Source organism: Labeo rohita, chromosome 17, assembly GCF_022985175.1.
Source record: "Labeo rohita strain BAU-BD-2019 chromosome 17, IGBB_LRoh.1.0, whole genome shotgun sequence".
In the NCBI taxonomy this organism is placed as follows: domain Eukaryota; kingdom Metazoa; phylum Chordata; class Actinopteri; order Cypriniformes; family Cyprinidae; genus Labeo; species Labeo rohita.
This window is the reverse complement of record NC_066885.1, coordinates 264287-290732: the sequence shown is the minus strand read 5'-3', so window position 1 is coordinate 290732 and position 26446 is coordinate 264287. Positions and strand designations below refer to the sequence as shown.

The 26446-nt window shown below is 38.4% G+C and overlaps 4 protein-coding genes across 6 annotated transcripts in view; 2 read left to right on the top strand and 2 right to left on the bottom strand.

Moving 5' to 3' along the window:
- Positions 1 to 2828, top strand: part of fancm (FA complementation group M) — a 44890-nt gene extending 42062 nt beyond the window's left edge. For both annotated transcript variants that reach the window (XM_051132784.1, XM_051132783.1), the window contains exons 21-23: positions 1522 to 1837; positions 2109 to 2400; positions 2481 to 2828. In XM_051132784.1, the coding sequence (XP_050988741.1) occupies positions 1522 to 1837; positions 2109 to 2400; positions 2481 to 2592 (720 nt within the window). In that variant the 3' untranslated portion in view covers positions 2593 to 2828. The remainder of the gene's footprint in view (positions 1 to 1521; positions 1838 to 2108; positions 2401 to 2480) is intronic.
- LOC127179399 (mitochondrial basic amino acids transporter) lies at positions 1906 to 10913 on the bottom strand. Of its 2 annotated transcripts, XM_051132785.1 has the most exons (4): positions 10713 to 10913; positions 9998 to 10041; positions 8395 to 8478; positions 1906 to 6678 (listed from the first exon to the last, which is right to left on the bottom strand). In XM_051132785.1, the coding sequence occupies exons 1-4, from the start codon at positions 10744 to 10746 to the stop codon at positions 5932 to 5934; spliced, it is 909 nt and encodes a 302-aa protein (XP_050988742.1). In that variant the 5' UTR covers positions 10747 to 10913; the 3' UTR covers positions 1906 to 5931. The 2 variants fall into 2 exon arrangements, with proteins under 2 accessions (XP_050988742.1, XP_050988743.1); XM_051132786.1 differs by lacking the exons at positions 9998 to 10041; positions 10713 to 10913 and adding an exon at positions 8660 to 8679.
- A 1128-nt stretch (positions 10914 to 12041) lies between these two features.
- Positions 12042 to 17221, top strand: slc25a47b (solute carrier family 25 member 47b). The gene is made up of 6 exons (XM_051133328.1): positions 12042 to 12486; positions 12666 to 12709; positions 12799 to 12870; positions 14527 to 14709; positions 14792 to 15041; positions 16314 to 17221. Exons 1-6 carry the CDS (start codon positions 12450 to 12452, stop codon positions 16589 to 16591), a joined length of 864 nt encoding a protein of 287 aa, XP_050989285.1. The 5' UTR covers positions 12042 to 12449; the 3' UTR covers positions 16592 to 17221.
- Positions 17222 to 17332: 111 nt separating this feature from the next.
- On the bottom strand, positions 17333 to 23128 carry LOC127179657 (tryptophan--tRNA ligase, cytoplasmic). The gene is made up of 11 exons (XM_051133322.1): positions 23019 to 23128; positions 22770 to 22865; positions 22462 to 22672; positions 22236 to 22344; positions 21656 to 21775; positions 21381 to 21563; positions 20617 to 20717; positions 19571 to 19683; positions 19320 to 19493; positions 19091 to 19231; positions 17333 to 17614 (listed from the first exon to the last, which is right to left on the bottom strand). The coding sequence occupies exons 2-11, from the start codon at positions 22857 to 22859 to the stop codon at positions 17459 to 17461; spliced, it is 1398 nt and encodes a 465-aa protein (XP_050989279.1). The 5' UTR covers positions 22860 to 22865; positions 23019 to 23128; the 3' UTR covers positions 17333 to 17458.
- Between the last annotated feature and the right edge of the window lie 3318 nt (positions 23129 to 26446).

Genomic DNA, 26446 nt, shown 5'->3' with positions numbered 1-26446 from the left:
ACATAAAAATCTGCCTCTAAATTTCTCTTTTTTTTTATTCAGATTTGATCTAGACAAGTACATGTCTCTATATTCATCCTGTGTGTCCTGTACGGTGTACATTTATTACTAATTTTGTTTTGGTATTTGTAGTAAAACTGTTTATACACAAAAAAAATGGTTACTGCATTTTTGCTATAGTAATTTTGTATTTGGACTTAATTTCTTTCTTTCTTTCTTTCTTTTTTTTTTTTTTTAATGTATTGTCTTAATAGTTTGATATTTACTACTGATTAATAAAAAAATAAATAAAAAAACATTTGCGAACCCGCTCCGAAGTCCCGAACTGAATCAAATTATTTGCGAACCATCATTTCGAATAAGGAATCGGAGCGCGGATCGCGAATCATTCAATTCGCAAAATGATTCACAAACCCGCTCCGAAGTTCCGAACTAAATCAAATGATTCGCGAGCCTTCATTTCAGATAAGGAATCGGAGCGCGGATCGCGAGTCATTCAATCGGCGAAGTGATTTGCGAACACGCTCCGAAGTCCGGAGAGTGGATCGCGATTCATTCCATTCGCGAAATGATTCATGAACCCGCTTAGAAGTTCCGAACTAAATGATTCGCGAACCATCATTTCAGGTAAGGAATCGGAGCGCGATCTGTTAGGAGTGTTTCGAAACAGTGAATTATATTGCGACACAATGGTTTTAAACTGATTCTTTCACCCATTTGGAAGTGATCTAAGTCACGAGTTTGAATCAATCGGTTCCAGCGTAAATGATTCACTCAATTGATTCGGTTTGTGTGTTTCTCCATTTTTCGCGTGTTCAGTCATGTTTACACGACACTGTCAGCACTACTACTGGTTTATCTCGCAAGTTTGATGACATTAACTGAAATAAACAAAACAAGCATGATGTTTGCTAATGAAATATCCATATTTCCAACACAAATCTGCTCCATATTGAGGTGTGGTAACCGGTTTACTGTTAACTAGTGAAACACTGCATTAATATGACGAGCTGCAGCTCAAAATACATGTTAGATGTGAACATTGTGCATTATGATGGAGTTTGTAGCTTCATTCACTAGATTTGAAATAGTTTGAGCTGCAGTTCAATAGGAATCAGTTGAAATCATCCAGAGTCACCTCACACCATTCAACACAATCTCACATTTATCACTATATGTTTAGTCATAAATATTTGACAGTGATTATGAGCATTGTAAAGCAGTGCTGAAAAGGGCCGGGGCTACATAAGCTCAACTTCAGACGGGCTGCAGCATCAATTTTGCGTCAAAAGATATGTGCTCATTAAAAACAATTAAACAGTTATTTCAAAGATACATTGTCTCTCAATAATTTAAGCACTTTTCAAGTACTTCTTCACGAATATTGATATTTTCAAGGGTTTTCCAGGCCTTTCAAAAAGTCAAATTCAAGTACTTCAAGCACTTTATTCACCTTCTTTATTCACGAACGCTGTGTGATGAAATGTCTGAATTACATCCTGGTGTTGTGGTCGGTCGCAGGTGACTGCAGTGACTGCGCAGATGCAGATCCCACTGCCTGCAGACGCTGCTCTGAGAGTGCTCGTGGACAGCCGCTGCATCAGCGGGGGGTCAGAGGTCGTGTCCTGTCTGCGTCTGCGACATGGCCTGCAGGTTCACGTCTGCTCTCTGATCAGCTCAGACTTCATCGTGAGCAACCGCATGGCCGTGGAGCGGCAGAGCGAGTCGGAGGTCGCCAGCGCCCAGAACCGCAAACGGCTGCAGGAGAGAATCCAGCGGCTGCAGGCGACGTACGAGCGCGTGTGTCTGATCATCGAGAAGGACCGCAGCAAACCCGGTGAGAACCTCAAACACACCAGCTGGTGTCACACTAACACATTTACACCATCACAAGCACTTAAAGCATGAAATCAATGTAATATTTATTCTCTAATGCATGTTATTTACCTTTTTATAGAAATTGAACCCATGCATTTTTAATAAATAACGCTTCCTCCCGTGAAAAAGTGGTCTGGTCTGAATCAGGAGAAAAATCTGCACAGATCAAGCACCGTTTGCAAGCTAACCAGCTCTAAACAAATATGTAAGAAATATCGGTCTGTTCTCAGGTGAGACGGTGAGGCTGTTTCAGCGCAGCCGCTATTACGACGGGACGCTGGCGGCGCTGGTGAAGGCGGGCGTTCGGCTGCTGGTCAGCAAAGGTCCAGACGACACGGCCGCCATACTGTCTGAACTCGCACAGGTGGAGCGGAGGAAAGGTCAGGCGATCGGCGTGCCCCTAGAGGTCAAAGGTCACCGGCAGCAGGCTCTCCAGTTCTACCTGACGCTGCCGCACGTGAGCTACGTCAGCGCGCTGAACATGTGCCACAGCTTCAGCTCCGTCAGTCACATGATCAACAGGTGCGTCGATTCGCTCCTGACGCTCGTTAAGCGCAGATGCGCTTTATTAACGTGACTGACGCGTTTCTGTTGTGTTTCAGTTCGGTGGAGGAGCTGCAGGCGTCTGCGCGCGTGAGTCGCTCCAGAGCCGAGGACGTTTACCGCTGCCTGCGCTACAGCTGCGAATCAGCGCTCATGACAAACCAACTCTAACTTACACTCAGCACTTTAACGCTTTATGAAATGTGGATTTAATTTTATGAATAATCAGGATTATATCATCCCTTTAAGTGATGTCAATGTTTTCCGTTTAGGAAAGTTCTGCGCATCAGATTATGAATGTTGCCGTTACGGCAATTCTGTCGTGAAGTATTTATGTTTACAGGTCAAACAGTTTCTGTGTGAGCAGAGACCATTTAGAGAAATAAAAATGCTCTGTGTTTTAATAATCCCCCATCTCTCTCCTCCTTCAGTGTGTTTGAGTTCATCAGGTGTGTTTCTGGTTTTGATCCACTAGAGGCCGCTCTCCTCCACTGAGCCTCCATCACACCTCTGTTCCTCTGTCATCTTCCTCTCCGTCAAAAAGCCTCAGCTGATGATGGGTGTAAATTGGTTTGTTGTGTTTGTTCTCATCCTTTGAGGTTTTGCTTTTGTCTCTAGGCTGGAATACACTACATCACTTGTTGGCGTTGGCGTTCACAGATTTCAAAGAAAGTTGTGCAGTGCATGATGGACACGGACTTAGTTTTTTACTCTCAGATTAAGATTCCTTCCAGTTGGAGGATATTAAATGCGTTTGGTATTCAGAGTTGATTTTATGTCAAATATCATAGTTTTTGATGCTTAGTGCAGTTGATTATTGTATTAAAAAAGGCCAACAGCATTCGACTGAACTCATCTCTAAAGCTGCACAGACACATAGTATGAACAGTACCATGTAAAAGATCAAATTTTTAAAAATGTTTTTAAATATTCATTTAAATATTCAAGTTCATGAAACCTCTGTTAAAAACCCTTCAGATAGTGAGGAAAACTGTCATCGCAAAATACCAGACTTTCAGTTTGATCTGAACGCAACACACTCACACGCATGCGGTCCTTGTTAAAACAGCAATGACATGATAGAGGAACACAATGTGTGTAAAATCGGCTCAGAATAAGTGTCTGTGTCCATCATAAACTATGCGGTTTTCTATGAAATATCTCTTTTGTAACTGCACAAAATCTGCAGACTGACTCCTGATTTTGGCATTTAACATGGAAAGCGTTGTGTAGTGTATTCTAGCCTGAAGTCATTTAGTGTGTGATTGCCAGTGTTTCTGTGTAACCGATCTGATCATGCTGAGACTCAGGAGTCACCTGCTGTTTTCACATTCATTTGTGAGTGTTAGTGGCTGCATTCCCCATATTCTGTGAGACACAACTGTTCCTGAATGTGTTTCCATATTTACTGAATGTTGAAGAGAAGGTGGTGTGTATCTGTTGATCTGTGGCATGTTCCCTTGAGCGTCATCAGCTGAACCCCTCATACTATTTACATTCATAATAATACTGGAAAACAAACACAAATATATCACATATACAGGAATATGTCACTTACAATCATGTCAGGAACTAGTCACATTTTAAAGGTGCATGGAAAGATTAAATGACAATTAGAAAATGCATCTGTTTGTAAACATGTAGGACCACGTGACTGTTTCTTGAGCAATCATCTTGCGGTCTGAGAGTCTCTGTGTTCGTGGCTGAGATCATGAAATCAACTTTGTACATCATCTTTGCATTCAAGGTTTACTTTTAGGCTTAAGGTGAGACACTGCAGGTGAAGAGGGTTAAAAAATTAACCAATAGTGATTGCCTTACCCAGTTGATTGATTACATTGATAATTTCAAACATTTTTGTATTGCAAGTTTTCTAAAATGTTTTCTAATTTGCATAAGTTTCCAGTTCAAAATCTGAACACTGGATGAAGAGGTTTTTACATATTAGAGTCAAATGTCTTTACAGAGGGAATTCATGTCATTTAATAATTCAGAAAACACTTAGAACAAACAGAGTAAAAGAAGTATATAATCAAGCAAGTTATATATGAACAAATCCCTCTGTAAAAACCTTCAGGATATAGAAAGGAATTAAAAAATGTAAAGTTTGGTGTGTGTAAGTGCTGCTGAGTTGGAAAAGCCTATAAATATGTATTGTATTTGAAATCTATTGACACAAATAGATAAAGTGCTATAAAAGAAACGTTTGGATGTTTTCTTTCCACTAGTCTGAAAAAACACTTTATGAAAAACCAAAAGCCCAAAATCTCAAACTTGACAGGTGCATGAAAAAAGTGTTTTTGCCTGCAGTGTCTCCCCTTAAATGAAAACTTGAAAAAATGTTGTACCTGTGTTAAAAAAAAAAAAAAAAAAAAAAAAACAAGATTAACATGCACACTTGGAAAAAATGTGCAAAAATTGTTCCTTTAGGATTGCAACAGCTTGTTACTGATGCAGAACCGTTAAAAGGAAAACACTATATCTTATTTAGCCCTATAAAGTGCATACTAGTACTTTAAGAGCACACATTGCTACTCTAAAGAACTAATTTGTGACCCTGGAGCACAAAACCAGTGTTAAGTGTCACGGGTATATTTGTAGCAATAGCCAACAATGGGTCAAAATGACTGATTTTTCTTTTATGCCAAAAATCATTAGAATATTAAGTAAAGATCATGTTCCATGAAGATATTTTGGAAATATCCTACTGTAGATATATCAAAACCTATTACTTCATTTGGACAACTTTCAAGGCAATTTTTTTCAATATTTTGATTTTTTTTTTGCACCATCAGATTCCAGATTTTCAAATCGTTGTTTTTTGACCAAATATTGTCCTATCCTAACAAACCACACAGCAATGGAGGCCTTTTTTATCTAGTGTTCAGATGATGTATAAAAATTGACCCTTATGACTGGTTTTGTGTTCCAGGGTCACAAATATGCATTTGTCAGACGTGACTTACATTGCATTCAAGGTGCACATTTACACTTTACAGCTCTTGCATTCTCTATGAATCAAACCTTTGATCTTGAAGCCGTATGCCTTCCATAATAGTCACCTTTGAGGCACAAATAAGAAGTTTTGTCCCTTTACCTGTTCTGTCCCGGTCACACACTGATGCACCCCTAAAGGAACCATTTTTACTACATTACTTTTAACTGTGGGAAATAAGTCGCAGACGCGTCACAGTTCAGCCGCTGATCTGTGATAGTTCTTGTCCAAATCTCATCCGCCATCAGCGTCAGACCTTTCTACAGATGCTGATCTTGGAATCCTCAAACCTGACGGAGACTCACTCATCGCATTAATTCAGCGGTACGCTCCATTAAACATAAAGTGGTAAAGATAATGTAAGGTCATTCTTCAGCCTGATTGACCTTTGCGTTCACTGACCTTTTCTCTCTTTATTAGACAGAATCAGCAGAGAGTCTCGAGTCAGAAGATTTATTGGGGCAGTAAATCTGTGGTTTCCATCTCAAGAAGATTCACGTCTTTAGATCTTTGAGTCACAGGCTGCTGTGTTGCAGGTTGGGCTGCAGGGATTCGCAGTCCTTCGCGCCGCCGTCGTTCTCGCGCATGTACATGAGGAAGAGCGTGACGGTGGCGAACGTGGTGGCGTTAACGGGAAACGCTCTCAAGAGAGTCGACGTCAGCCCTCGAGTGAAAACCCTCCATCCTTCCCGCCGCCAGCTCTGACGGACGCAGTCCACGATGCCGTCGTACCTGTTGACTCCGCCCACTCCGTCCGCCTGGAGGCGGGACTTGATGACGTCCACGGGATAGGTGGAAAGCCAGGACGCCATTCCCGACATGCCGCCCGCCAGGAGCAGCTTGGGAATGATGAAGCCGTCGTCGGCGTCGCAGCCCAGCGCTCGAGTCAGCGTGTCGTAGGTGAGGAAGTAGATGCCAAAACCGGGCGTCTCGCGGACGATGGTGGTCACCATTCCACGGTTTATTCCTCTGAACCCTTCCCTCCTGTAGATGCGGATCAGGCAGTCCAGAGAGTTCCTGTACATCTTCCTGGAGGGGTTCTTCTCGCCCGTTCCCTGCATCTGCATGCGGGTCTTGGCCAGCTCCATCGGGCAGCAGATCACGCACTGGATGAGTCCGGCCGCCGCGCCCGCCAGGAACTGGTGCAGAGGAGTGTCGGCCCCCAACATGCGCATGGCGTTTCCCTGCACGCCGAACACGATGGCGTTGATGAAGGTCAGGCCCATCATGGGTGAGCCGATGCCCTTGTAGAGGCCCAACATCTGGAGTCAAACGAGAAACAGAAAGAGTGTGAAGGGTTAACGTCTTGAGAACCCGAAACCCCTCGTCTCTCCGCCCACAGACAAATTTAGATGTTCCCCGTGCTTAATTTAGCTCCGCCGTGTGCTCGCTCCTGACGTATCGGGTCTCAGGTGTCTCCAGGAGCTCGTGCTGTTCTCACGCGCGTCAAACATCTCAGCGTTACTCAACTTCCAGCAACATGGACTTCTAGTGTAATGCTGTCGAATCAACATTCATTCTTAAAAAAAAAAAAAGCCTCTTCATTGGCTCTGATGGTTCCATGAATGGCCTTTAACATAAAGCATAAAAATTATTTGAAATGTTCTTTAAACTAAGAAAAATAATAGTTCTTTGAAGAGAACTCAAAATATTCTGTTAGGGCATCACTGTGAAACACTTTTGGCAACTTTATTTTTCAGCGTGTTGACTGATGAATTCATGTTCTCGCTGATAAAAATAAAGCTTTGACAGTGATGTCATGGGAGAACCATTGTGATTCCTCAAAGAACCTTTCACTGAACATTTCTTAGAAGAACCAAATTTTCTCAGTTTTTAAGGGGAGACACTGCAGGCACAACTGCATCCATCAAATTTGAGATTTTGGGCTTTTTGGTTTTTCATAATGTGTTTTTTCAGACTAGTGGAAAGAAAAAATCCAAAAGACACTGTTAAGTGTTTCTTTTATGGCACTTTATCAATTTGTGTCAATAGATTTCAATTACTATACATATTTTTAAAATCCGTTTTCTCAAAAAAAGTTTTTTCTCCCTCACTGAGCCATAAATCAACACTTCAGCAGCACTTACACACACCAGATCAAACATTTTGATTCCTGTCTATATCCTGAATGTACGGTTTGTTCATATATAATTTGCTTGATTTTATACATTTTATTCTTCAAAAAATTGTGAAAATATAGTGTTTTCTAAGTTTTTTCTGAATTATGGAGTGATAAAATGAGATACACAAAATTCCCTCCGTAAAAACATTTGACTCTAATATGTAAAAAAAAAAAAAAAAAACGAAACAAGAGTTTTGAAACTGACTTCATCCAGTGTTTTGATTTTTGTACTAGAAATGTATGCAAATTAGTGCATATTTCATTAAATAGTACCTCATTTGCATATTTAAACATAGCATTTTAGAAAACTTGTAATACAAAAAATGTTTGAAAAATATCAGTGTAATCAATCAACTGGGTAAGGCGATACTATTAGTTAATTTTTTTACCCTGTTCACCTGCAGTGTCTCACCCTAAAATATAATTTTACAAATCTAAAGAATCTTTTGTCTGTTATAAAGAATCTTTTGTGCAATAGAAAGATTATACAGATGTTAAAGGTTCTTCATGGAATCATCAATAGTTTATTTGTAAGAGTGTATGAAGATCCATTTTTGCTCCCCTTTCAGGTTCTTTAAAGAACCAGTGTTTTTTATTTTAAGGATCTAAAGAACCTTTTTCCACCTTAAAGAACATTTTGTCCAGTGGCAAAGATCTATGGATGGTAAAGGATCTTCATGGAACCAGAAATGTCAATGGGAAACCATTATTTTAAAGATCATCTCCATAATTTTTCATTAACATTGAAATAACTTTAAGAAATCAGATAAAATCAGTCATTTTTGTCTTTATCAGTCGTCCTGGAAACTGGAAGTGAAATGGTTTTCACTATCCTGTCATCATTAATCCAACTCACCGATTCCTGACGGACGATGGACTGGAAGCAGTGATACGTCCCGCGGTACAGGGGCTTGTCCACGCTTTGAACCTGCAGCCTCACCTAGAAAACGGAGTTTTTCCCATTAAACTTGCTGTAATCAGGCCACGAGTGATTGTTAAGATCAAAAACAAACGGCAGAAATCACAAAGAAGTGCATGAATCTAGAGCTACTTGAGTTTGACCAGATTCAATAAGATTCCAGTCCTATGGAAAGAGAGGAATGGACCCGGTCGTTACTTACTAGGTTAACCCTCCGTGCGGCCGGTGTAACCGCCTCACTCTCATCTACAACAAAGTGACACTTTTGCTGTAAAAGACCCTTCAGCTCAGAACTCACGATCAGAACAAAGGCACCAGGGCAAGACGTGAGATTTCACGGCTCAAACGGCTGATGATGTGATTAACGCACGACCTCACGTGAGGACGCGATGGACTCGGTCAGAACCAGATCTTTCTGTGTCTTGCCCTTTGCCTTTAAGTACAACAAACACTCTGAGTTTTAGAAAAGTGTTAGTTTTACAGCAGCAGCCGACTGAATCACAGAACACACGCATGCAAAACTACTGACAATAACAGACTATAATACTCAACACATGCAGTCTGAGCATTCTGTCTCTCAGCTGTTGGTTTTTAATGGCTGGAGAGACTTTGAGTGCTGGTTATTGTCTAAAGATGTGCGTCTTGATCAGCGTTAATGTGCATTTATGCATTCGCTGGCTGATTTTATCCAAAGTAACTTGCACTGCATTCAAGATTTCTGTCAGTTTTGGCATTGCCTGTTCCTCAGGGGATCTTGAGCGCATTATCTGATGTGATACTGTGGCTGACGGCTGCACGCTTACATTTTTATCTCTAATAGTATCGATCTTGGAATTAAAATAGTTCATAAAGTCATTACTGCTGTGCTGTTGGGAAAGGTCAACGGCTGTTGATGCTCTGTTTTTCATTATTTTAGCCACTGTCTTGATTAAACACCTGGGGTTAAGGTGGTTTTCTTCTAAAAGAGATGAAAAGTAATCAGATCTAGCAGTTTTTACGGCTTTTCTGTAGGATAGGGTACTTTCCCGCCATGCAATACCAAATACCTCTAGTTTTGTTTTCTTCCAGCTACGCTTTATTTTCCGGGCTGCTCGCTTTAGGGTGCAAGCGTGCTTGTTATACCACGGCGTTGGACTAAAGGGCACACTAGCACCCTAAAGAGAGATTATACAATCTAATAGATGGCGATTGGTCAAACCGTGAATGCAGAAACGGAGCAGACAAAAATATGACTTTGTAAGACAAACAGTTTGTGCACATGCGCTCAACTTCAGTAGCAGATTCACTCTTACAAATAAAGCTTCTAAATGGGCCACAGAAGAACCAGTTTTGGTTCTCCAAAGAACTTCTTAAAAGAAACACAAAAATGACATTTTACATATCTAAAGAACCTTTTTCTACTGTAAAGAACTTGTTCTTCGTGGAACCATCAGTGCCAGTAAAGAACCTTTATTTTTAAGAGTGTAGAAGATCCATTTTTGGTTCCTCAAAGAACCTTTCGGTCAGTAGTTATGATGAGTTTTAGTCAAACCGGACGTACCTTCACCGTATCAAACGGGTGTCCGACCAGCACACCTGCGGCACCTGAAACATGAATTACTGAGAGTGAGATCAGAATTTTTTAAGTTTTAAGACCGTCGTCACGATTAGGAAGATGTCAGGCTGGTTATATTTCACTGTAGGGCCAGAAGCGACTGATGCAATGTGTTTGAGATATGAGTGTGGGGCGGTGTTTGAGGTCGGTCCTTCAGCCTTGACCCGTGTGAATGAAAGCAAAGTGCTGAAACACCTGCGTCATTCATGCATGAGGCAAGAGCTGTTTGACCGATCGACGTGACCATCATCAGTACTGACTGCAGAACTCTCGCAAACCTCTGGAGAAACATTCCTGTTTAAAGAGTTTGAGTTCGGATCAGAATGATTCAGCAGCATGTGAAATATTCTGTGTGATGATGCGTTTTGCTTCTTTTAAATGCATTTTGGATCGGAATCACTGTTTGTTGGCTCTTCGGTCACATTAAAGTATTCAATCACATTTGCTGGATCCCAGTGTGGGATATTAATCAGAGGAGTGGGAACGTGTGGAGTCAGTGAGCTGACAGCACACGTGTGACTAGTACTAGTATAACTAGAGAGTTGTTCTCTTTTTTTTAGCAACTAGATTAGTTCTCATTTACTTCGCATGTTACTCTGAGTGTTGAATGTTTCAGTGAGTGTGTTCAGATCTTCAGTCAGACAAATGAATGGTGTTTTACCTCCAATACATCCTGCAGCAAAGTCCAGAGCCATTCCTCAGTTGTTAATGATGATGATGAAGATGAAGATGACTGTTAGTGTCTGTGACGAGCTCTGATCCTCCAGCAGCAGCAGTGTTTGTTCAGTGGGTCGGTCTGTCAGTGGCTGGTCGTCTGCGCTCATGAGCAGCTGCTGCTTCTGTGCGGCTATTTTTACTGAATGAAGTTGATATGAAGGGGAAAGTCCACGTGTGACCAATAGAAACTCCTGGATGGAGAAACACCCCCGTCATCATCATCATCAGTGCTCACACCTGCACGTCTGTGTTTGCAGACACTATGGAGTAAAACAGAGTAAAACAGCTGCAGTTTGTGTGGATCTGTCAGATCAAACCCTGCAGTGTTTTACAGTTCTGTACATGAGAATTATGAAGCAGGTGCTAATCAGCAATTATATTATAATAATAATTTATAATTCTAATCTATTATTGATTACTGAAAATGAATGTTGATGGGCCAGATTTATTATAGTAAGCTAAGACTAAACCATAAAAATAAAATACTTGAAATAAAAAAACACTTTATTGAAAATACTTGATTTTTTATTTTCATTCATAAAGTTGATAAAACAACATTTCTCCTTTTAATTTAGTTTAACTTTATGTACTAAAATAACAAAAACTTATATAAAACCTATAGACATTTAAAATAATCTAATCTAATAAACATGAATAAAAATGACAAAAACGATAATATCATTCAAACTTTACAATTAAAGTGAAAGTAGAAAAAACTGTAATAGATATAGTAATCTCATAGTTGATTTTAAAATAACACTTTTGAATTGTAAATCTGCTTTGACCATCTATTGGTTTGAATTCTTCTAGAACTCTACATATTTAATGAAGTAAGGCCAGACTTAATTTTAATTATTTTTTATTATTTTATTATAGTTTTTTTTTTTTTTTTTTAACCTAGTACAAACTTTAAACACATTTTTGTTTATTACTGTTGTTTGTAGATATGTAATTTATGCATTTTATTAATTTATTTATTTTTGCACTTGTTTCTGCTCATGAAAGTAGCCGCGGTGTGTCGTTAAAATATAAACCAGCAGTACGCGCTATTATTGTAACACTGACCAAACTCTAGTCGGGATCTGATTGGCTGAGCGGCGTTTACAGTATCCGATATAAACACTGAAACTGTACAGTGATCATCTGTATTTGTGTAACACGTGACAGGGCGAATGTGACTCTTCTACTTTAACTCTGGTGTGTTTCTTCATCATCATCATCATCATCGTCAGTGGTGTGAGGGAATGAAGAGCAGCGCCGCTCAGCGGTCACTGCAGGAACACAAACACTGTCTGACACTAAATGTCACCGGTGGATTCAGATCTGATACAGATGATGATTCCTGCGCTACAGTGAATCACACGAGCGGAACAGCACCGATCATCGCCGCTGATCCTCGTGTTACTGTCCGCGCGAGCGATGATTCGGAATGTTTGTTTGTGAAGGAGATCGTGACCTTCGGTTCACATTTCTGCAATGACAAAAGCGACACACACACACACACACACCCGTCACGAATACACACGCTTTTCTTCATCTCTGTCTTCACAGTCATCATCATCAGTTCGTCGGATCGAACCGGATGATTCCGATTCTTCTGCTTGATCGGTTCGGATCATTTCTGATGGTTCGGATCGGTTCCGATTCTTCAGTTTGATCGGTTCTGCTGGTTCGGATCGTGATGCATCTCGCGGATTTCGTCGCCGGTTCTGTCGGAGGTCGGTGATGTCGGTGATGTCGATCCGCTGATTTAGTGTCAGTGTGTGAATGTGAGATTTTAATGTGTGTCGGAATGATTCGATTCAAACTAAAGAATCATGTAGAATCATCTGCATAATGTATGTGGATTGTTTCTGTGATGATGAATGTAAATGTGTGTTATGATCTGTATATCCAGGGGCTTTTGGAGTGGCGGTGGGGTATCCGCTGGACACAGTGAAGGTAAAATCATCATCATCATCATCACCATCTTCATCATCATCATGACAGCTGCAGGTGTATCAGGTGTGTAACAGTGATGAATGCTGCAGGTGAGACTCCAGACTCAGACACGTGATTCAGGAGTTTGGGAATGTGTGAGAAGAACCTGCAGAACTGAAGGAGTGAGTACCTGCACACACACACCTCACAATTATAGAATAAACATAAATACAAAGATAACTTAGATTTTATATTTTACAGTCTCAACAAACCATAAACCATACAATTAAAATACTTGAAATAAAAAAACAAAATATTTAAGATAAAAAAAAACAACAAAAAAAGCTTATTTTGATTAATTGAATAAAACAACATTTATCATTTTAACAATGTACTAAAGTTACTGAAACTGAAAAAATAAAAAACTGTAGATCTTATAAAAATGACAAAAAAATACAACGAATTGTAACTTTAAAATTAAAAATCAAAGTAGAAAAAAACTAGAATAGTATAGTTTTTTTTTAAACTGTAAAGCTGCTTTGGTTTTGACATAGCAAAAGGTTTTAATTCTTCTGGAAGTCGACTTTTGAGTCCAGACTTTGTTTTAATTATTTTTGATTATTTATTTTTTTTAAATCTATAATATAAATTTTAAACACCTTTGTAACGTTTCTTTTCTTTTGACGTTTATTTATTGTTGTTGTTATTTAATCTTTATTTTTTTATTTTTCAATTTATCTTGCTTTTTTGTCATGAAAAAAAATATAGACATTTAAAATAATCTAATAAACATTAATAAAAATTGCAAAAACAACAAAGAAAGCAGATTATCTTATCTTTTTATCTCAGTGACTGTAAAATAACACTTTTTAATTGTAAAGCTGCTTTGGTTTGACCATATCTATCAATTGTAATTCTTCTAGAACTCTTTTCTGTTTGGTTGATTCATGAAAAGATTTTTAATGAAGTGAGGCCAGGCTTTGTTTTAATTATTTATAATTACTATTTTATTAGAGTTTTTTTGTTTTTGTTTTAATCTAATATAAACTTTAAATACCTTTTGTAAATTTAGTTTTCTTTTGTTGTTTATTTATTTCTTTTTATTTTAATATTTTTTATTTAATTATTTATTTATTCTCGTCATGAAAATAGCCATGGTATGTCCTTAAAATGTAAACAATACGCGCTATATATATATAAACCAGACTAAACTCTAGTCTCTACTCAGGATCTGATTGGCTGAGCGGAGTTTACAGTAGCCAATAGAAACACTGAAGAAGTATATATATATATATATAAAAAAAGAAAAGTTCTGATTGTTTTTCTTTAAATTCTGAGGAGAAAAAGTCAGAATTGTAGGATTTAAACTTGCAAATACCACAAAAGCTCAAAGTTTATTATAAATCCAAAGGGTGATTTTGGTGCAGCATAAAATCCGTAATCATGTCATACAAACAAAACACAAATAGCTAACACAAAATTCTGACGAATTTAATCATTTTAAAAGCCTGACAGCGGTGACAATGAAAGAATACTGTACTGTGTGCCAGATGGAAGCATTTTAAATTCATAGAGAAAAAAAAAGTTCAAAAGTGTGAAATATTAACTAAGAAGTGATATGCAGTTCTGCTCAAAAGTTTACATACCCCTTCCAGAATCTGTGAAAAATGTTCATAATAACATGAAAATTCTGCCATATGTGAACACTTGAGCAGAACTGTAAAGTCAAAACTGCAGAATTGTGAGAGATAAACTCGCAATTAGGGCTGCACAATATTATGCACAATCTTCCATAAGTAACTAACACCAGAGTTAACTAACCCACCGGCGTGTTTCAGGTGAGCGGTTTCTACCGCGGGATGTCCATGCCGGTGACCACGGTCTCCATCAGCTCGTCGCTGGTGTTCGGCACCTACAGGAACGTTCTTCATCTCCTGCGGGAGCTGCGGCACAGAAGCGCGGCGGATCCGCATCATAAAGCTGATATCTTCGTGTCTGGGTTTGCCGGAGGCGTCGCTCAGGTGCTCCGTGTTCCTCACCTCACAGGAAGAGTTTCGTGTGTGTGACTGCGTGTGTGAATCCAGTGTTTTTGTGTGGTTTCAGGTGTTGGTGATGTCTCCCGCAGACATCGTGAAAGTCCGTCTTCAGTGTCAGACCAACTCGCCGGACTCCAAGCCCAAATACCGCGGTCCGGTCCACTGTCTGCTCAGGATCGCGCGGGACGAGGGTCTGCTGGGGCTCTATAAGGGCTCTGCTGCTTTAGCGCTGCGTGACGGGCCGTCCTTCGCCACCTACTTCCTCACATACAACAGCATATGTGACTTACTGCGGCCTACAGACAGCCATCAGACAGGTACTGCCATCTTCCTCTGACTAAAAACACACCTGATCTTATGCTTCAGTCAGTTAGTGCAATGTTTTATCCTCCGCTCAGTTTTGAGGTCTTCTGTATCATGTCTCTTCTTTCATACTAGTGGAAAGAAAACATCCAAAATACACATTTAAGAGTTCATTTTATGGCTCGCTTACGGTGCTTGAAGTAACCGAATTTGACTTTTTTAAATGTAAGGCCTGGAAAACCCTTGAAAATAGCAATATTGCCATTATAGACTTATACAATCAGATACAACAATCACTTCTCAAATATTTATTCCTAAACATATAGTGATAAATGTGAGATTGTGTTGAATGGTGTGAGGTGACTCTGGATGATTTCAACTGATTCCTATTGAACTGCAGCTCAAACTATTTCAAATCTAGTGAATGAAGCTACAAACTCCATCATAATGCACAATGTTTCCATCTAACATGTATTTTGAGCTGCAGCTCGTCATATTAATGGAGTGTTTCACTAGTTAGCAGTAAACCGGTTACCACACCTCAATATGGAGCAGATTTGTGTTGGAAATATGGATATTTCATTAGCAAACATCATGCTTGTTTTGTTTATTTCAGTTAATGTCATCAAACTAGCGAGATAAACCAGTAGTAGTGCTGACAGTGTCGTGTAAACATGACTGAACACGAGAAAAGAGGAACAGATGAACCGATTCAATTGAGTGAGTCGTTTAACGATGGAACCGCTCCGGTTGATTCAAACTTGTGATTTTGATTATTCAGTTCAAGTGATTCACTAGCAAAAAACTGATCGAATTAAAAGAGCCGCTCATTTTGGAATTTCAACATCGCTTGTAATGATTTTAAAAAGCACATTTAGTGATGGGTGAAAAATAGCTTTTCGAAACTCTGAATGAATTAAACTATTGCATCGCAAAATGATAAAACTTTTGATGCAAATCCGAACTTCAGAGCGGGTTCGAATCAGTTGATTTAGATCATTTTATTCAGATCGGATCTTCAGAGCGGGTTCGCGAATCTTTTGATCCATATCAGAATCGTTTTACTTTTTTTTTTCTTTTTTTTAATTAAACATGGCATTAAATTGTCACTATCAATAATTTGAATCTCCTGTTATGTCCCCTCCAATGCCAAAATCAAACGTACACCGTTGTTTTTAATGTGTATAATGATAATAAAGCGGTTTGATGTGCTGTGAGTGATCAGCTGGTGTCTGTGTTGTGAATCAGTTCCTGTGCTGTCAGTGAGCGCTCAGGTGTTGTTTCAGGATGGACGGTGGTTCTTCTGGCGGGCGGTGTGTCCGGGATGTGCGGTTGGGCCGTCGGGACGCCCATGGACGTGATCAAAGCCCGTCTGCAGGTGTCGGGTGTGAGCGGGCGGCGCTACAGAGGATTCTTTCACTGCATCTCACACAGCGTCAGGACCGAAGGTGTCGCCGTGCTCTTCAAAGGTCTGACGGTAAACTGCATCCGTGCCTTTCCGGTCAACATGTCCGTGTTTGCCACGTATGAACTGGTTGTTCGCTTTCTGCGTTCGGCGTCATAGATCATCATCAGATCCGCTCTTTGCACATGTGATTCCTCACTGAGGACGGGTTTGCATCTGCACAGGTGTGAGCGGAAGCCTTTCTGTGCTCAGCTGTGATTTTATTGAGAGCTGCAGAAGCTCATGAAGCACAAAGTGAATATTTAATAATATATGCATTAATATATATTTGAGTGTGTTTTGCAGCGTCTACCTCCAGATGCGTCTGCTGAAGTGCATCATGAATGTTTACAAAAATGAAAATGTGCTGAAAACGTCCTCATCCTCAGGCCATCCTACATGTAGACGGATTACTTGTGGATCATTGTGATGTTTTCATCAGCTGTTTGGACTCTCATTCTGACGGCACCCATTCACATCCACTGGTGAGCAAGTGATGGAATGACACATTTCTACAAATCTGGGATGAGCACATTTACAGCACATTGAAGTTTTTTGGTGAACTCAAACCTGTTGTGTTTTTCTCAGTTAACTAGTTTCCTGTGATGCTGCTCTCAGACAGATTTAACCCTTTACTAACAGATTCTCTCAGTCTGAGTGAGACTCTTCTCTGTATATTTCATCTCATGTTAAATGGCGTGTTAAAGATGCTCCTGTTTAACTCATATCAGGGATTCACACTTTAACTCACATTCTGGTTTTTCAGTTGGACTGTGAATCTATCAAGTGTTAAATGGGCCGTGTACTCATGTGATTGTTCACTGGATCAGCCGTACTGTAATCATGACATTAAACGTGTCATTTACAACATCAGCGTCATTATTTATTCGTCACGGGCGGCAGCAGCTTTATTAGACACGAGCAGAGCACGACGATGACGACGGCGAGAGGTTAGTACGGGTGGATCTGTGGTCACTGAGTCTCTAGTTAGTTGAAGTGTAGTTTGCGAGGGGTCATGAACTGTCGGACGACCTCCTCCGTCACGAGTTTGCGTCTCTCCTGATGAGCGGCGATCATGGGCTGAAGCGTCTCGATCAAACACTTCTTCAGTTCGCCGGTGAGCAGCGCGCCGCCGCTGTAGTCCTGCAACACAACAACTAGTTTACTATCACACAGACACTAGTGTTTATACAAACATTTCACAATAAGGTTTTAACATTAGTTAGTATGTACAATACTTCTACAGCACTTGCTGATCTTAGGGTTAAGATCAACATTCAGTAATACAATTATTAAAAACAATATTAAAATAAATGCACTAAAATAAAATTTTTATTATCTTACATTAACAAAGATTAATACATACATCATTCATTCTTAGTTTGTTAATGCATTAACTTTTACCATTTTATTAATATTTTGAATTAGCTTTTTCTATTTTAAATTCAATGTTTTAGTAAATTTGTTGACTGTATTGGTAATTTTTATTAGTTTTTAAATATGTATATTTGTTTTAAGTTAAACTAAATGAAAATGATGCATAGACAAGTTTTTGTCACTTTCATTTTTAAACGTCTACAAACTGCTTCGTATATTCACAAAAATGTCTACAAAATTTGTGTTCATTTTTATTTCAGCTTTAGTTTTAGTTTTTTAGTACATAAAGCTAAAGTAAATGAAAATGAGAAATGTTCTCTTGGCAAGTTATTTTTATAATTTGTTTCATTTTTACTAATCTCAATATATTTTACTTTTAGATTTTATTTTACAGTTAAATGTATTTTATTTCAAGTAACAGTTTATTGTCTATATTGGTCATTCTTGTAAGTTTTTTTTTTATTTTAGTTTTAATTATTTTAGTACACGTTAAACTAAATGGAAATTATGCATTGGCACCTCACTCAAATAAAATAAGTTGTTGTCATTCAATTATTTTTAAATTTGTCTACAAAGTTTTTATTAATTTTTATTTCATTTATAGTTTTAGTTTTTAGTACATAAAGTAAATGAAAATGAGACATGTTGACTAAGTTTTTAAAATTTGAATAGATTTAGATTTTATTTTACAGTTAAAGTTTATTTTGTTTCAAGTGACAAAACTTCATTAATCATTACTCAGATCAGTGTATCGAGATTATATATATATATATAATGCGAATCATTTGAATCAGATCGGATCTTCGGAGCGGGTTCGCGATTCATTTGACTCGGATCGGATTTTTAAATTCAATAAAGAACCGGACCTTCAGAGTGGGTTTGCAAATCATTTGATTCAGATCAGAACTTCAGAGAATCTTTTTTCTCTCTTTTTTATGAAACGTGGCATTCACATTTTTTTAAATATGTTTTATTAATTTCACTTTTAGTTTTAGTTTAGTACATAAAGTAAGTGAAAATGAGATGTTGACTTGGCAAGTTTCTAAAATTTTATTTGAATAGTTTTATTTTTACTACCATTAATAAAAAATACTTTTTATATTTTAACTGTTAAATACAATCTAAATGCAGCTTCACAAAATAAAACAAGCATAAAAACAAAGTTTTATTTTTAGTTAATGATAATGAGTGAGTGCTCTTCGGCTCCATCACGTGATGAACGCGGTCGGAGTCTGATCTCACCTGTCTGATCTTCTCCAGCCGTTCGTCATCTTCCATGAAGAAAGTCAGATACATGAAGGAAACGTCCACGTCTGGATTCCCGCCGAACTTCCTGTGCTCTTCGATCGTGTCTTTCCCGCCGGAGAAGGCGTGTTTGTTGATCTGTGACAGGAAGAGCTCGTGTGAATGTCACGTTCGTTCATTCTGTGTGTAACGAGTCAAAAACACCCCTGATGGAGGAGCGTCACACCTTGTTCTTGATCTGTTTGGGCGTGTCGGTCAGGAAGATGGTGGAGTTTGCGTCGCTGGCGCTCATCTTGGTCTGAGCTCCCTGCAGCGCCGGGAAGAAGGTGGAGTGAAGCAGAGCCGGTTTGGGATAACCGATACGAGGAGCCACGTCCCGCGTCATCCGGAAATACGGGTCCTGAGGAGCAGACGGTCACGTGATCACACGGACACACGCGTGACTACGGTCACGTGAACGCGAGTCGAGCGACTCACCTGATCGATGGCGCACGGAATCAGACACTGAACGTCCGTCCTGTCGCCGAAGATCTGCGGGAACGAGCTGCTGAAGGACGGAGCTGCTTGGATGGCCGGAAAACTGATTTTACCTGCAGAAACAAGATTAAAGGAGTAGTTCACTTCCTGTACACAAATCTCACCCCTTTGTCATCCAAGATGTTCATGTATTTTTTTCTTCAGTTGTAAAGAAATTGTTTTTTGAGGAAAACATTTCAGCATTTCTCTCCATATAATGGACTTCTGTGGTGCCCCCAAGTTTGAACTTCCAAAATGTAGTTTAAATGCAGCTTCAAAGGCTCTAAAGGAAGAAGGGTCTTATCTAGTGAAATTAGTTATTTTCTTTAAAAAAAAAAATTACAATTTATATACTTTTTAACCTTAAATGCTCATCTTGTCTAGCTCTGTGTGAACTCTGTGTAATCCGGGTCAATACAGTTAGGGTACGTCTAAAAACTCCCGTCTCATTTTCAACTTTAAAATCATCCTACATCGCTGTTTTACCTTTTTTTGTAAAGAGCGTTTCATCATCTTTGCATTTTCACTTTGTAAACACTGGGTCAGTACTTGTGCAGCGATGTAGGACGATTTTGAAGTTGGAGGAGAAAATGAGACAGGAGTTTTTAGACGTACCCTAACCCTAACAGAGTTCACACAGAGACAAGACGAGCATTTAAGGTTAAAAAGTATATAAATTGTAAATTTTTTTAGAAAATAACTAATCATTTTGCTAGATAAGAACCTTCTTCCTCAGCTGGGATCATTTAGAGCCATTTGAAGCTGCGTTTAAACTACATTTTGGAAGTTCAAATTTGGGGGCACCATAGAAGTCCACTATATGGAGAAAAAATCCTGAAATATTTTCCTCAAGAAACATAATTTCTTTACGACTGAAGACATGAACATCTTGGATGACAAGGGGGTGAGTAAATTATCTGTGAATTGTTGTTCTAGAAGTGAACTTCTCCTTTAAACACCATGGACAAACACTGGACGGACTGACATTAATCAGAGACCCTCCTCACCGATACAATCGCTGTCTGTGAAACCAAAGATTCCTTTAACCTGGTTAAACGTCACGTGTTTCTGAACCTTGACCACGTTCCTGTAAAACGCAGGACTTGCCCTGTCAAGAAGAAAAATATCCATGTATAGTTATTTCAGAGCAAATTTTCACAATACTCACTGTTTCACAGCAGCTTTACAGGAAATCATGATGTTGATGTCTATTATAACTTAATATCTTCATGCATTTATCAGATAATGTGTGACCCTGGACCACAAAAGGGTGAATAAAAGGTTTGATTTGGACAATATTTGGTCGAGATACAACTATTTGAAAATCTGGAATCTGAGGGTGCAAAAAAATCTAAACATTGAGAAAATCACCTTTAAAGTTGTGCAAATGAAGTTCTTAGCAATGCATATTACTAATCAAAAAATTGAGTTTTGATATGGAAATAAATTTACAAAATATCTTCATGGAACATAGTCTTTACTTCATATCCTAATGATTTTTTGGCATAAGAGAAAAATCAATAATGTATTGTTGGCTATTGCTACAAATATACCCGTGATACTGGTCACATTTAGTTACATGTTGCAGTATAAACAATCAAGTAGTTGCAATTACAGGATTGAACCATAATAAAAGTATATGTACTTATTTATTTAGATATATTTACACACATAAACAACCAGACAGTTGTGATATCACAGCGCCACCTGCTGTCTGCACTGACACAGAACACAAAAGCATTGCAATCTAAACACACGTGAGTGTTTGTACCCCATGTAGTCCAGATCAGAGAAGATGAAGGTCTTGTTGACGTCGAATCCGCAGGCGATGATGTCTTTGGCGTTCTCCACCGCGTAGCGATGACACTCGTCCAGCGACAGATCCTTCCACAGATACTTCTCATCATCCGTCATCTGAATGACCAGAGGAACGTCGAACACGTCCTGAAGCCACCTGTGACCCGATCACACACACACACACACACACACACACGTCAGCGCTGTCACAGACTCGCACTGACCATGGATGCGCTGAGGAAGACTCACTTTGTGAAGATGAAGGGTATCAGGTGACCCACATGCATGGCCTCTGATGACGGCCCTCGACCCGTGTATAAATAGAAGGATTTCTGCTTCTCAAACGCGTCCAGGATCTGATGCATGTCCCTGTGAATCACAAACACAAGAACAGAGGATTCAATCTTTCAGATGGCATGATTTTTTTGTGCTCACTATAGAACTTTTTTTATTTTTATTTTAATCAATGTTTTATTTATTTACTTATTTACATTTTTATTATTTAAATATCCTTTTTCACAATTTTACTCTATTTACTCAATTTATTTAAATGTTTTATTTTAATTATTTATTTTAATCTTTATTATTTCTTTAAACATTCTTTTTTTTACTATTTTAATCTGTTTACTCCTTTATTTTAATGAATATTTTTTAATTTGTTTATTTTTAATTTCATTATTCTGTTATTTATTTTAATCTGTTTTTTATGATTAATTTCAATCTATTTAATTATTTGTTTGAATAATATTTTAATTGATTTATTTCCTCTGTCTGCGGGTCTCCGGGCCCCTGTGTTATCCTGATGCGTGTGATGAAGCGTCAGTCGCACCTGTGTGAGAAGAAGATTCCTCTGCGCAGGAAACAGTGTGGCGTTTTTCCAGTGACTCGAGCGATTCTGTCCACCAGCTCCTGATCGATCTTACTGCTGCCGAATCGCACTGACAACAGCAGAAAGACCTCGTTAATGCTTTATTCATCACGTGTCATGTAAGAAAACACATCTGCAGCAGACGTTCTGCTGAGGGACTGAAATGATGAGCAGAACACGGACTGACCGATGAGTTTATCGTAGTCGACTCCTTTGGCGCTGCTGGAGGAGACGTTCCAAGGATCCACCTGATCATCTCCATCCTCCGGCGCTGCTCCGTTGTCCAGCACCATCTCACCGTCCACCGGGGGACATCCGGCCTTATAGTCCTGACCCGTGACACGCTTGTAGTCCAGCTTCATCTGCAGCAGCAGCTGGACAGCAGCATCAACATCAGCCTGAGGAGCATCACAATCATCACAACCACAATCACATGTCAGTCATCACATGTCATGAATCTCCAGCAGAACATCATCATTTCAGTTTCAGACTCACTTTGGGGCTCTTCTGCGCTTTCAGAGACCTCACTGTGTCTCCCTGAGCTGTCAGCTTCTCATACAGATCCATCGGGCTCAAATCTGACATCTTCACCTGTAATGCAGTGAATGTTGTTCACATATGCTCTGCTGCCGCGTGTCAACATGTAAACACCGATCTGAGATCAGTGTGAGATCAGCGCTCACAGCAGTAATAACAACCACATCATTTCAGCATTAAATAACAATGAAGAATAAATAAACGCACCGTTTTGTGTCGCTGATTTAATTCATTCGGCTTGCATCAGACTCACTTCGGCAGCGTCACACCGTCTCACTGCCCGACAGGAAACACTCGCTCCATCTACAGCAGTTCCGGTCGCGTGTCTCAGTGAGAACTATTTTTAAAACACTTTCAGTCATACTCTGTTTAACTTTGATAACACTAATACATACAGGCTGTTTAATACAGAATGTGTGTTTTATAAACACAAATTATTAAATGAAAACTCTTACTTTGTAAGTTCCTCAAGAACACGGAATTAAACGAGACTTTTATTTTGTTTATACGTTCCTCATTCGCGCTTCCGGAGTTCAGTGTCTGATATTTCAAATTAAACACCGCGCGACAGACGCGAAAATGAATCATGTGAACAAGAATATATAGCTACAAAAGCGAATATGTAAAGGCTTATATTATATTATATATTATATTATGGCATGGATTTGACTGTCAAAACTCCCAGAATCCTTTGAGACTCAGTCAAGCTTCCCATTCAATCTAACCATTACTATCGATCTATCTGTCTATCTTATTAATCATACTAGAAACATGTTAGCAACTTGCTAATCATGCTAGAAACATGTTAACAATTGGCTAATCATGTTAGAAACATGCTAACAACTTGTTAATCTTGCTAGAAACATGCTGGCAACAGGCTAACAACTTGTTAATCATGCTAGCATATTGCTAATCATGTTAAAAACATGCTAGCAAGTTGCTAATCCTGCTAGAAACATGCTAGCAACATGCTAACAATTGGCTAATCATGCTAGAAACATGCTAACAACTTGTTAATCATGCTAGCATATTGCTAATCATGTTAAGAACATGCTAGCAAGTTGCTAATCATGCTAGAAACATGTTAGCAACTTGCAAATCTTGCTAGAAACATGCTAGCAACTTGTTAATCATGCTAGCATATTGCTAATCATGTTAAGAACATGCTAGCAAGTTGCTAATCATGTTAGAAACATGTTAACAACTTGCTTATCATGCTAGAAACATGTTAACAACTTGCTTATCATGCTAGAAACATGCTAGCAACTTGCTAATCATGCTAGAAACATGTTAGCAATTTGCTAATAATGCTAGAAACATGTTAATAACATGTCATTCATGCTAGAAACATGCTAGCAACATTATAACAACTTCTTAATCAAGCTAGAAACAATGTAGCAATTTGTTAATAATACTAGAAATATGTTAATAACATGCTAATCATGCTATAAATATGTTAGCAACATGCTAACAACCGGCCAATCATGCTAGAAACATGCTGACAACTTGCTAATCTTGCTAGAAACATGCTAGCAACTTGTTAATCATGTTAAAAACATGCTAGCAATTTGCTAATAATACTAGAAACATGTTAATAACATGCTAAACATGCTATAAATATGTTAGCAACTTGCTAATCATGCTAGAAACATGTTAACAATTGGCTAATCATGTTAGAAACATGCTAACAACTTGTTAATCTTGCTAGAAACATGCTGGCAACAGGCTAACAACTTGTTAATCATGCTAGCATATTGCTAATCATGTTAAAAACATGCTAGCAAGTTGCTAATCCTGCTAGAAACATGTTAGCAACATGCTAACAATTGGCTAATCATGCTAGAAACATGCTAACAACTTGTTAATCATGCTAGCATATTGCTAATCATGTTAAGAACATGCTAGCAAGTTGCTAATCATGCTAGAAACATGTTAGCAACTTGCAAATCTTGCTAGAAACATGCTAGCAACATTATAACAACTTCTTAATCAAGCTAGAAACAATGTAGCAATTTGCTAATAATACTAGAAACATGTTAATAACATGTTAATCATGCTATAAATATGTTAGCAACATGCTAACAACCGGCCAATCATGCTAGAAACATGCTGACAACTTGCTAATCTTGCTAGAAACATGTTAGCAACTTGTTAATCATGTTAGAAACATGCTAGCAATATGCTAATAACTTGTTAATCATGCTAGCATGTTGATAATCATGTTAAAAACATGCTAGCAATTTGCTAATAATACTAGAAACATGTTAATAACATGCTAATCATGCTATAAATATGTTAGCAACTTGCTAATCATGCTAGCAAATTGCTAATCATACTAAAAACATGCTAGCAAATTGCTAATCATGCTAGAAACATGTTAGCAACATGTTAACAACCGGCCAATCATGCTAGAAACATGCTAACAACTTGCTAATCTTGCTAAAAACATGCTAACAATTGGCTAATCATGCTAGAAACATGTTAGCAACTTGTTAATAATGCTAGAAACATGTTAACAACTTGCTTATCATGTTAGAAACATGCTAGCAACTTGCTAATCATGCTAGAAACATGCTAGCAACTTGCTAATCATGCTAGAAACATGTTAGCACCTTGTTAATCATGTTAAAAACATGCTAGCAACATGCTAATTATTCTAGAAACATGTTAGCAACATGTTAACAACTTGTTAATCATGCTAGCAAATTGTTAATCATGCTAAAAACATGCTAGCAAATTGCTAATAATGTTAGAAACAAGTTAATAACATGCTAATCATGCTATAAATATGTTAGCAACTTGCTAATCATGCTAGCAAATTGCTAATCATACTAACAACATGCTAGCAAATTGCTAATCATGCTAGAAACATGTTAGCAACATGCTAACAACCGGCCAATCATGCTAGAAACATGCTAACAACTTGCTAATCTTGCTAGAAACATGCTAACAATTGGCTAATCATGCTAGAAACATGTTAGCAACTTGTTAATAATGCTAGAAACATGTTAACAACTTGCTTATCATGCTAGAAACATGCTAGCAACTTGCTAATCATGTTAGAAACATGTTAGCACCTTGTTAATCATGTTAAAAACATGCTAGCAACATGCTAATTATTCTAGAAACATGTTAGCAACATGTTAACAACTTGCTAATCATGTTACCAAATTGCTAATCATGCTAGAAACAATCTAGTTAATCTATCTAATTAAAAGTGCCTCTAATTAAAGCCCAATTAAGAATATTTTTTTTATGAAACTTTATATATATATATATATGTATGTATATATATATATATATATATATATATATATATATGTAACAAGCAGGACCCGTAGGAAGCGTGTAAGATCCAAGTGCGAGCTTTTATTTACAGATCGTAGTCAGACAGGCAGGGTCAGTATCCAGACAAACAGAGTGACGAAGGCAACACAATAACGTAATCCACAAAACAGGCAGAGTCCAAAAACCAGGGAGAGCAGTCCAAAAAGTAACAAATAAACAAGGAAAGGAACGATAGCAAAAACTAGACAGAACTATGGAAATACAAAAGCAAAACTATGATAATAAAACAAAACCGTGGCAATGACAAAAACAAGGCAATGAAAACAGAGATAAATGCTTGGTAGAGT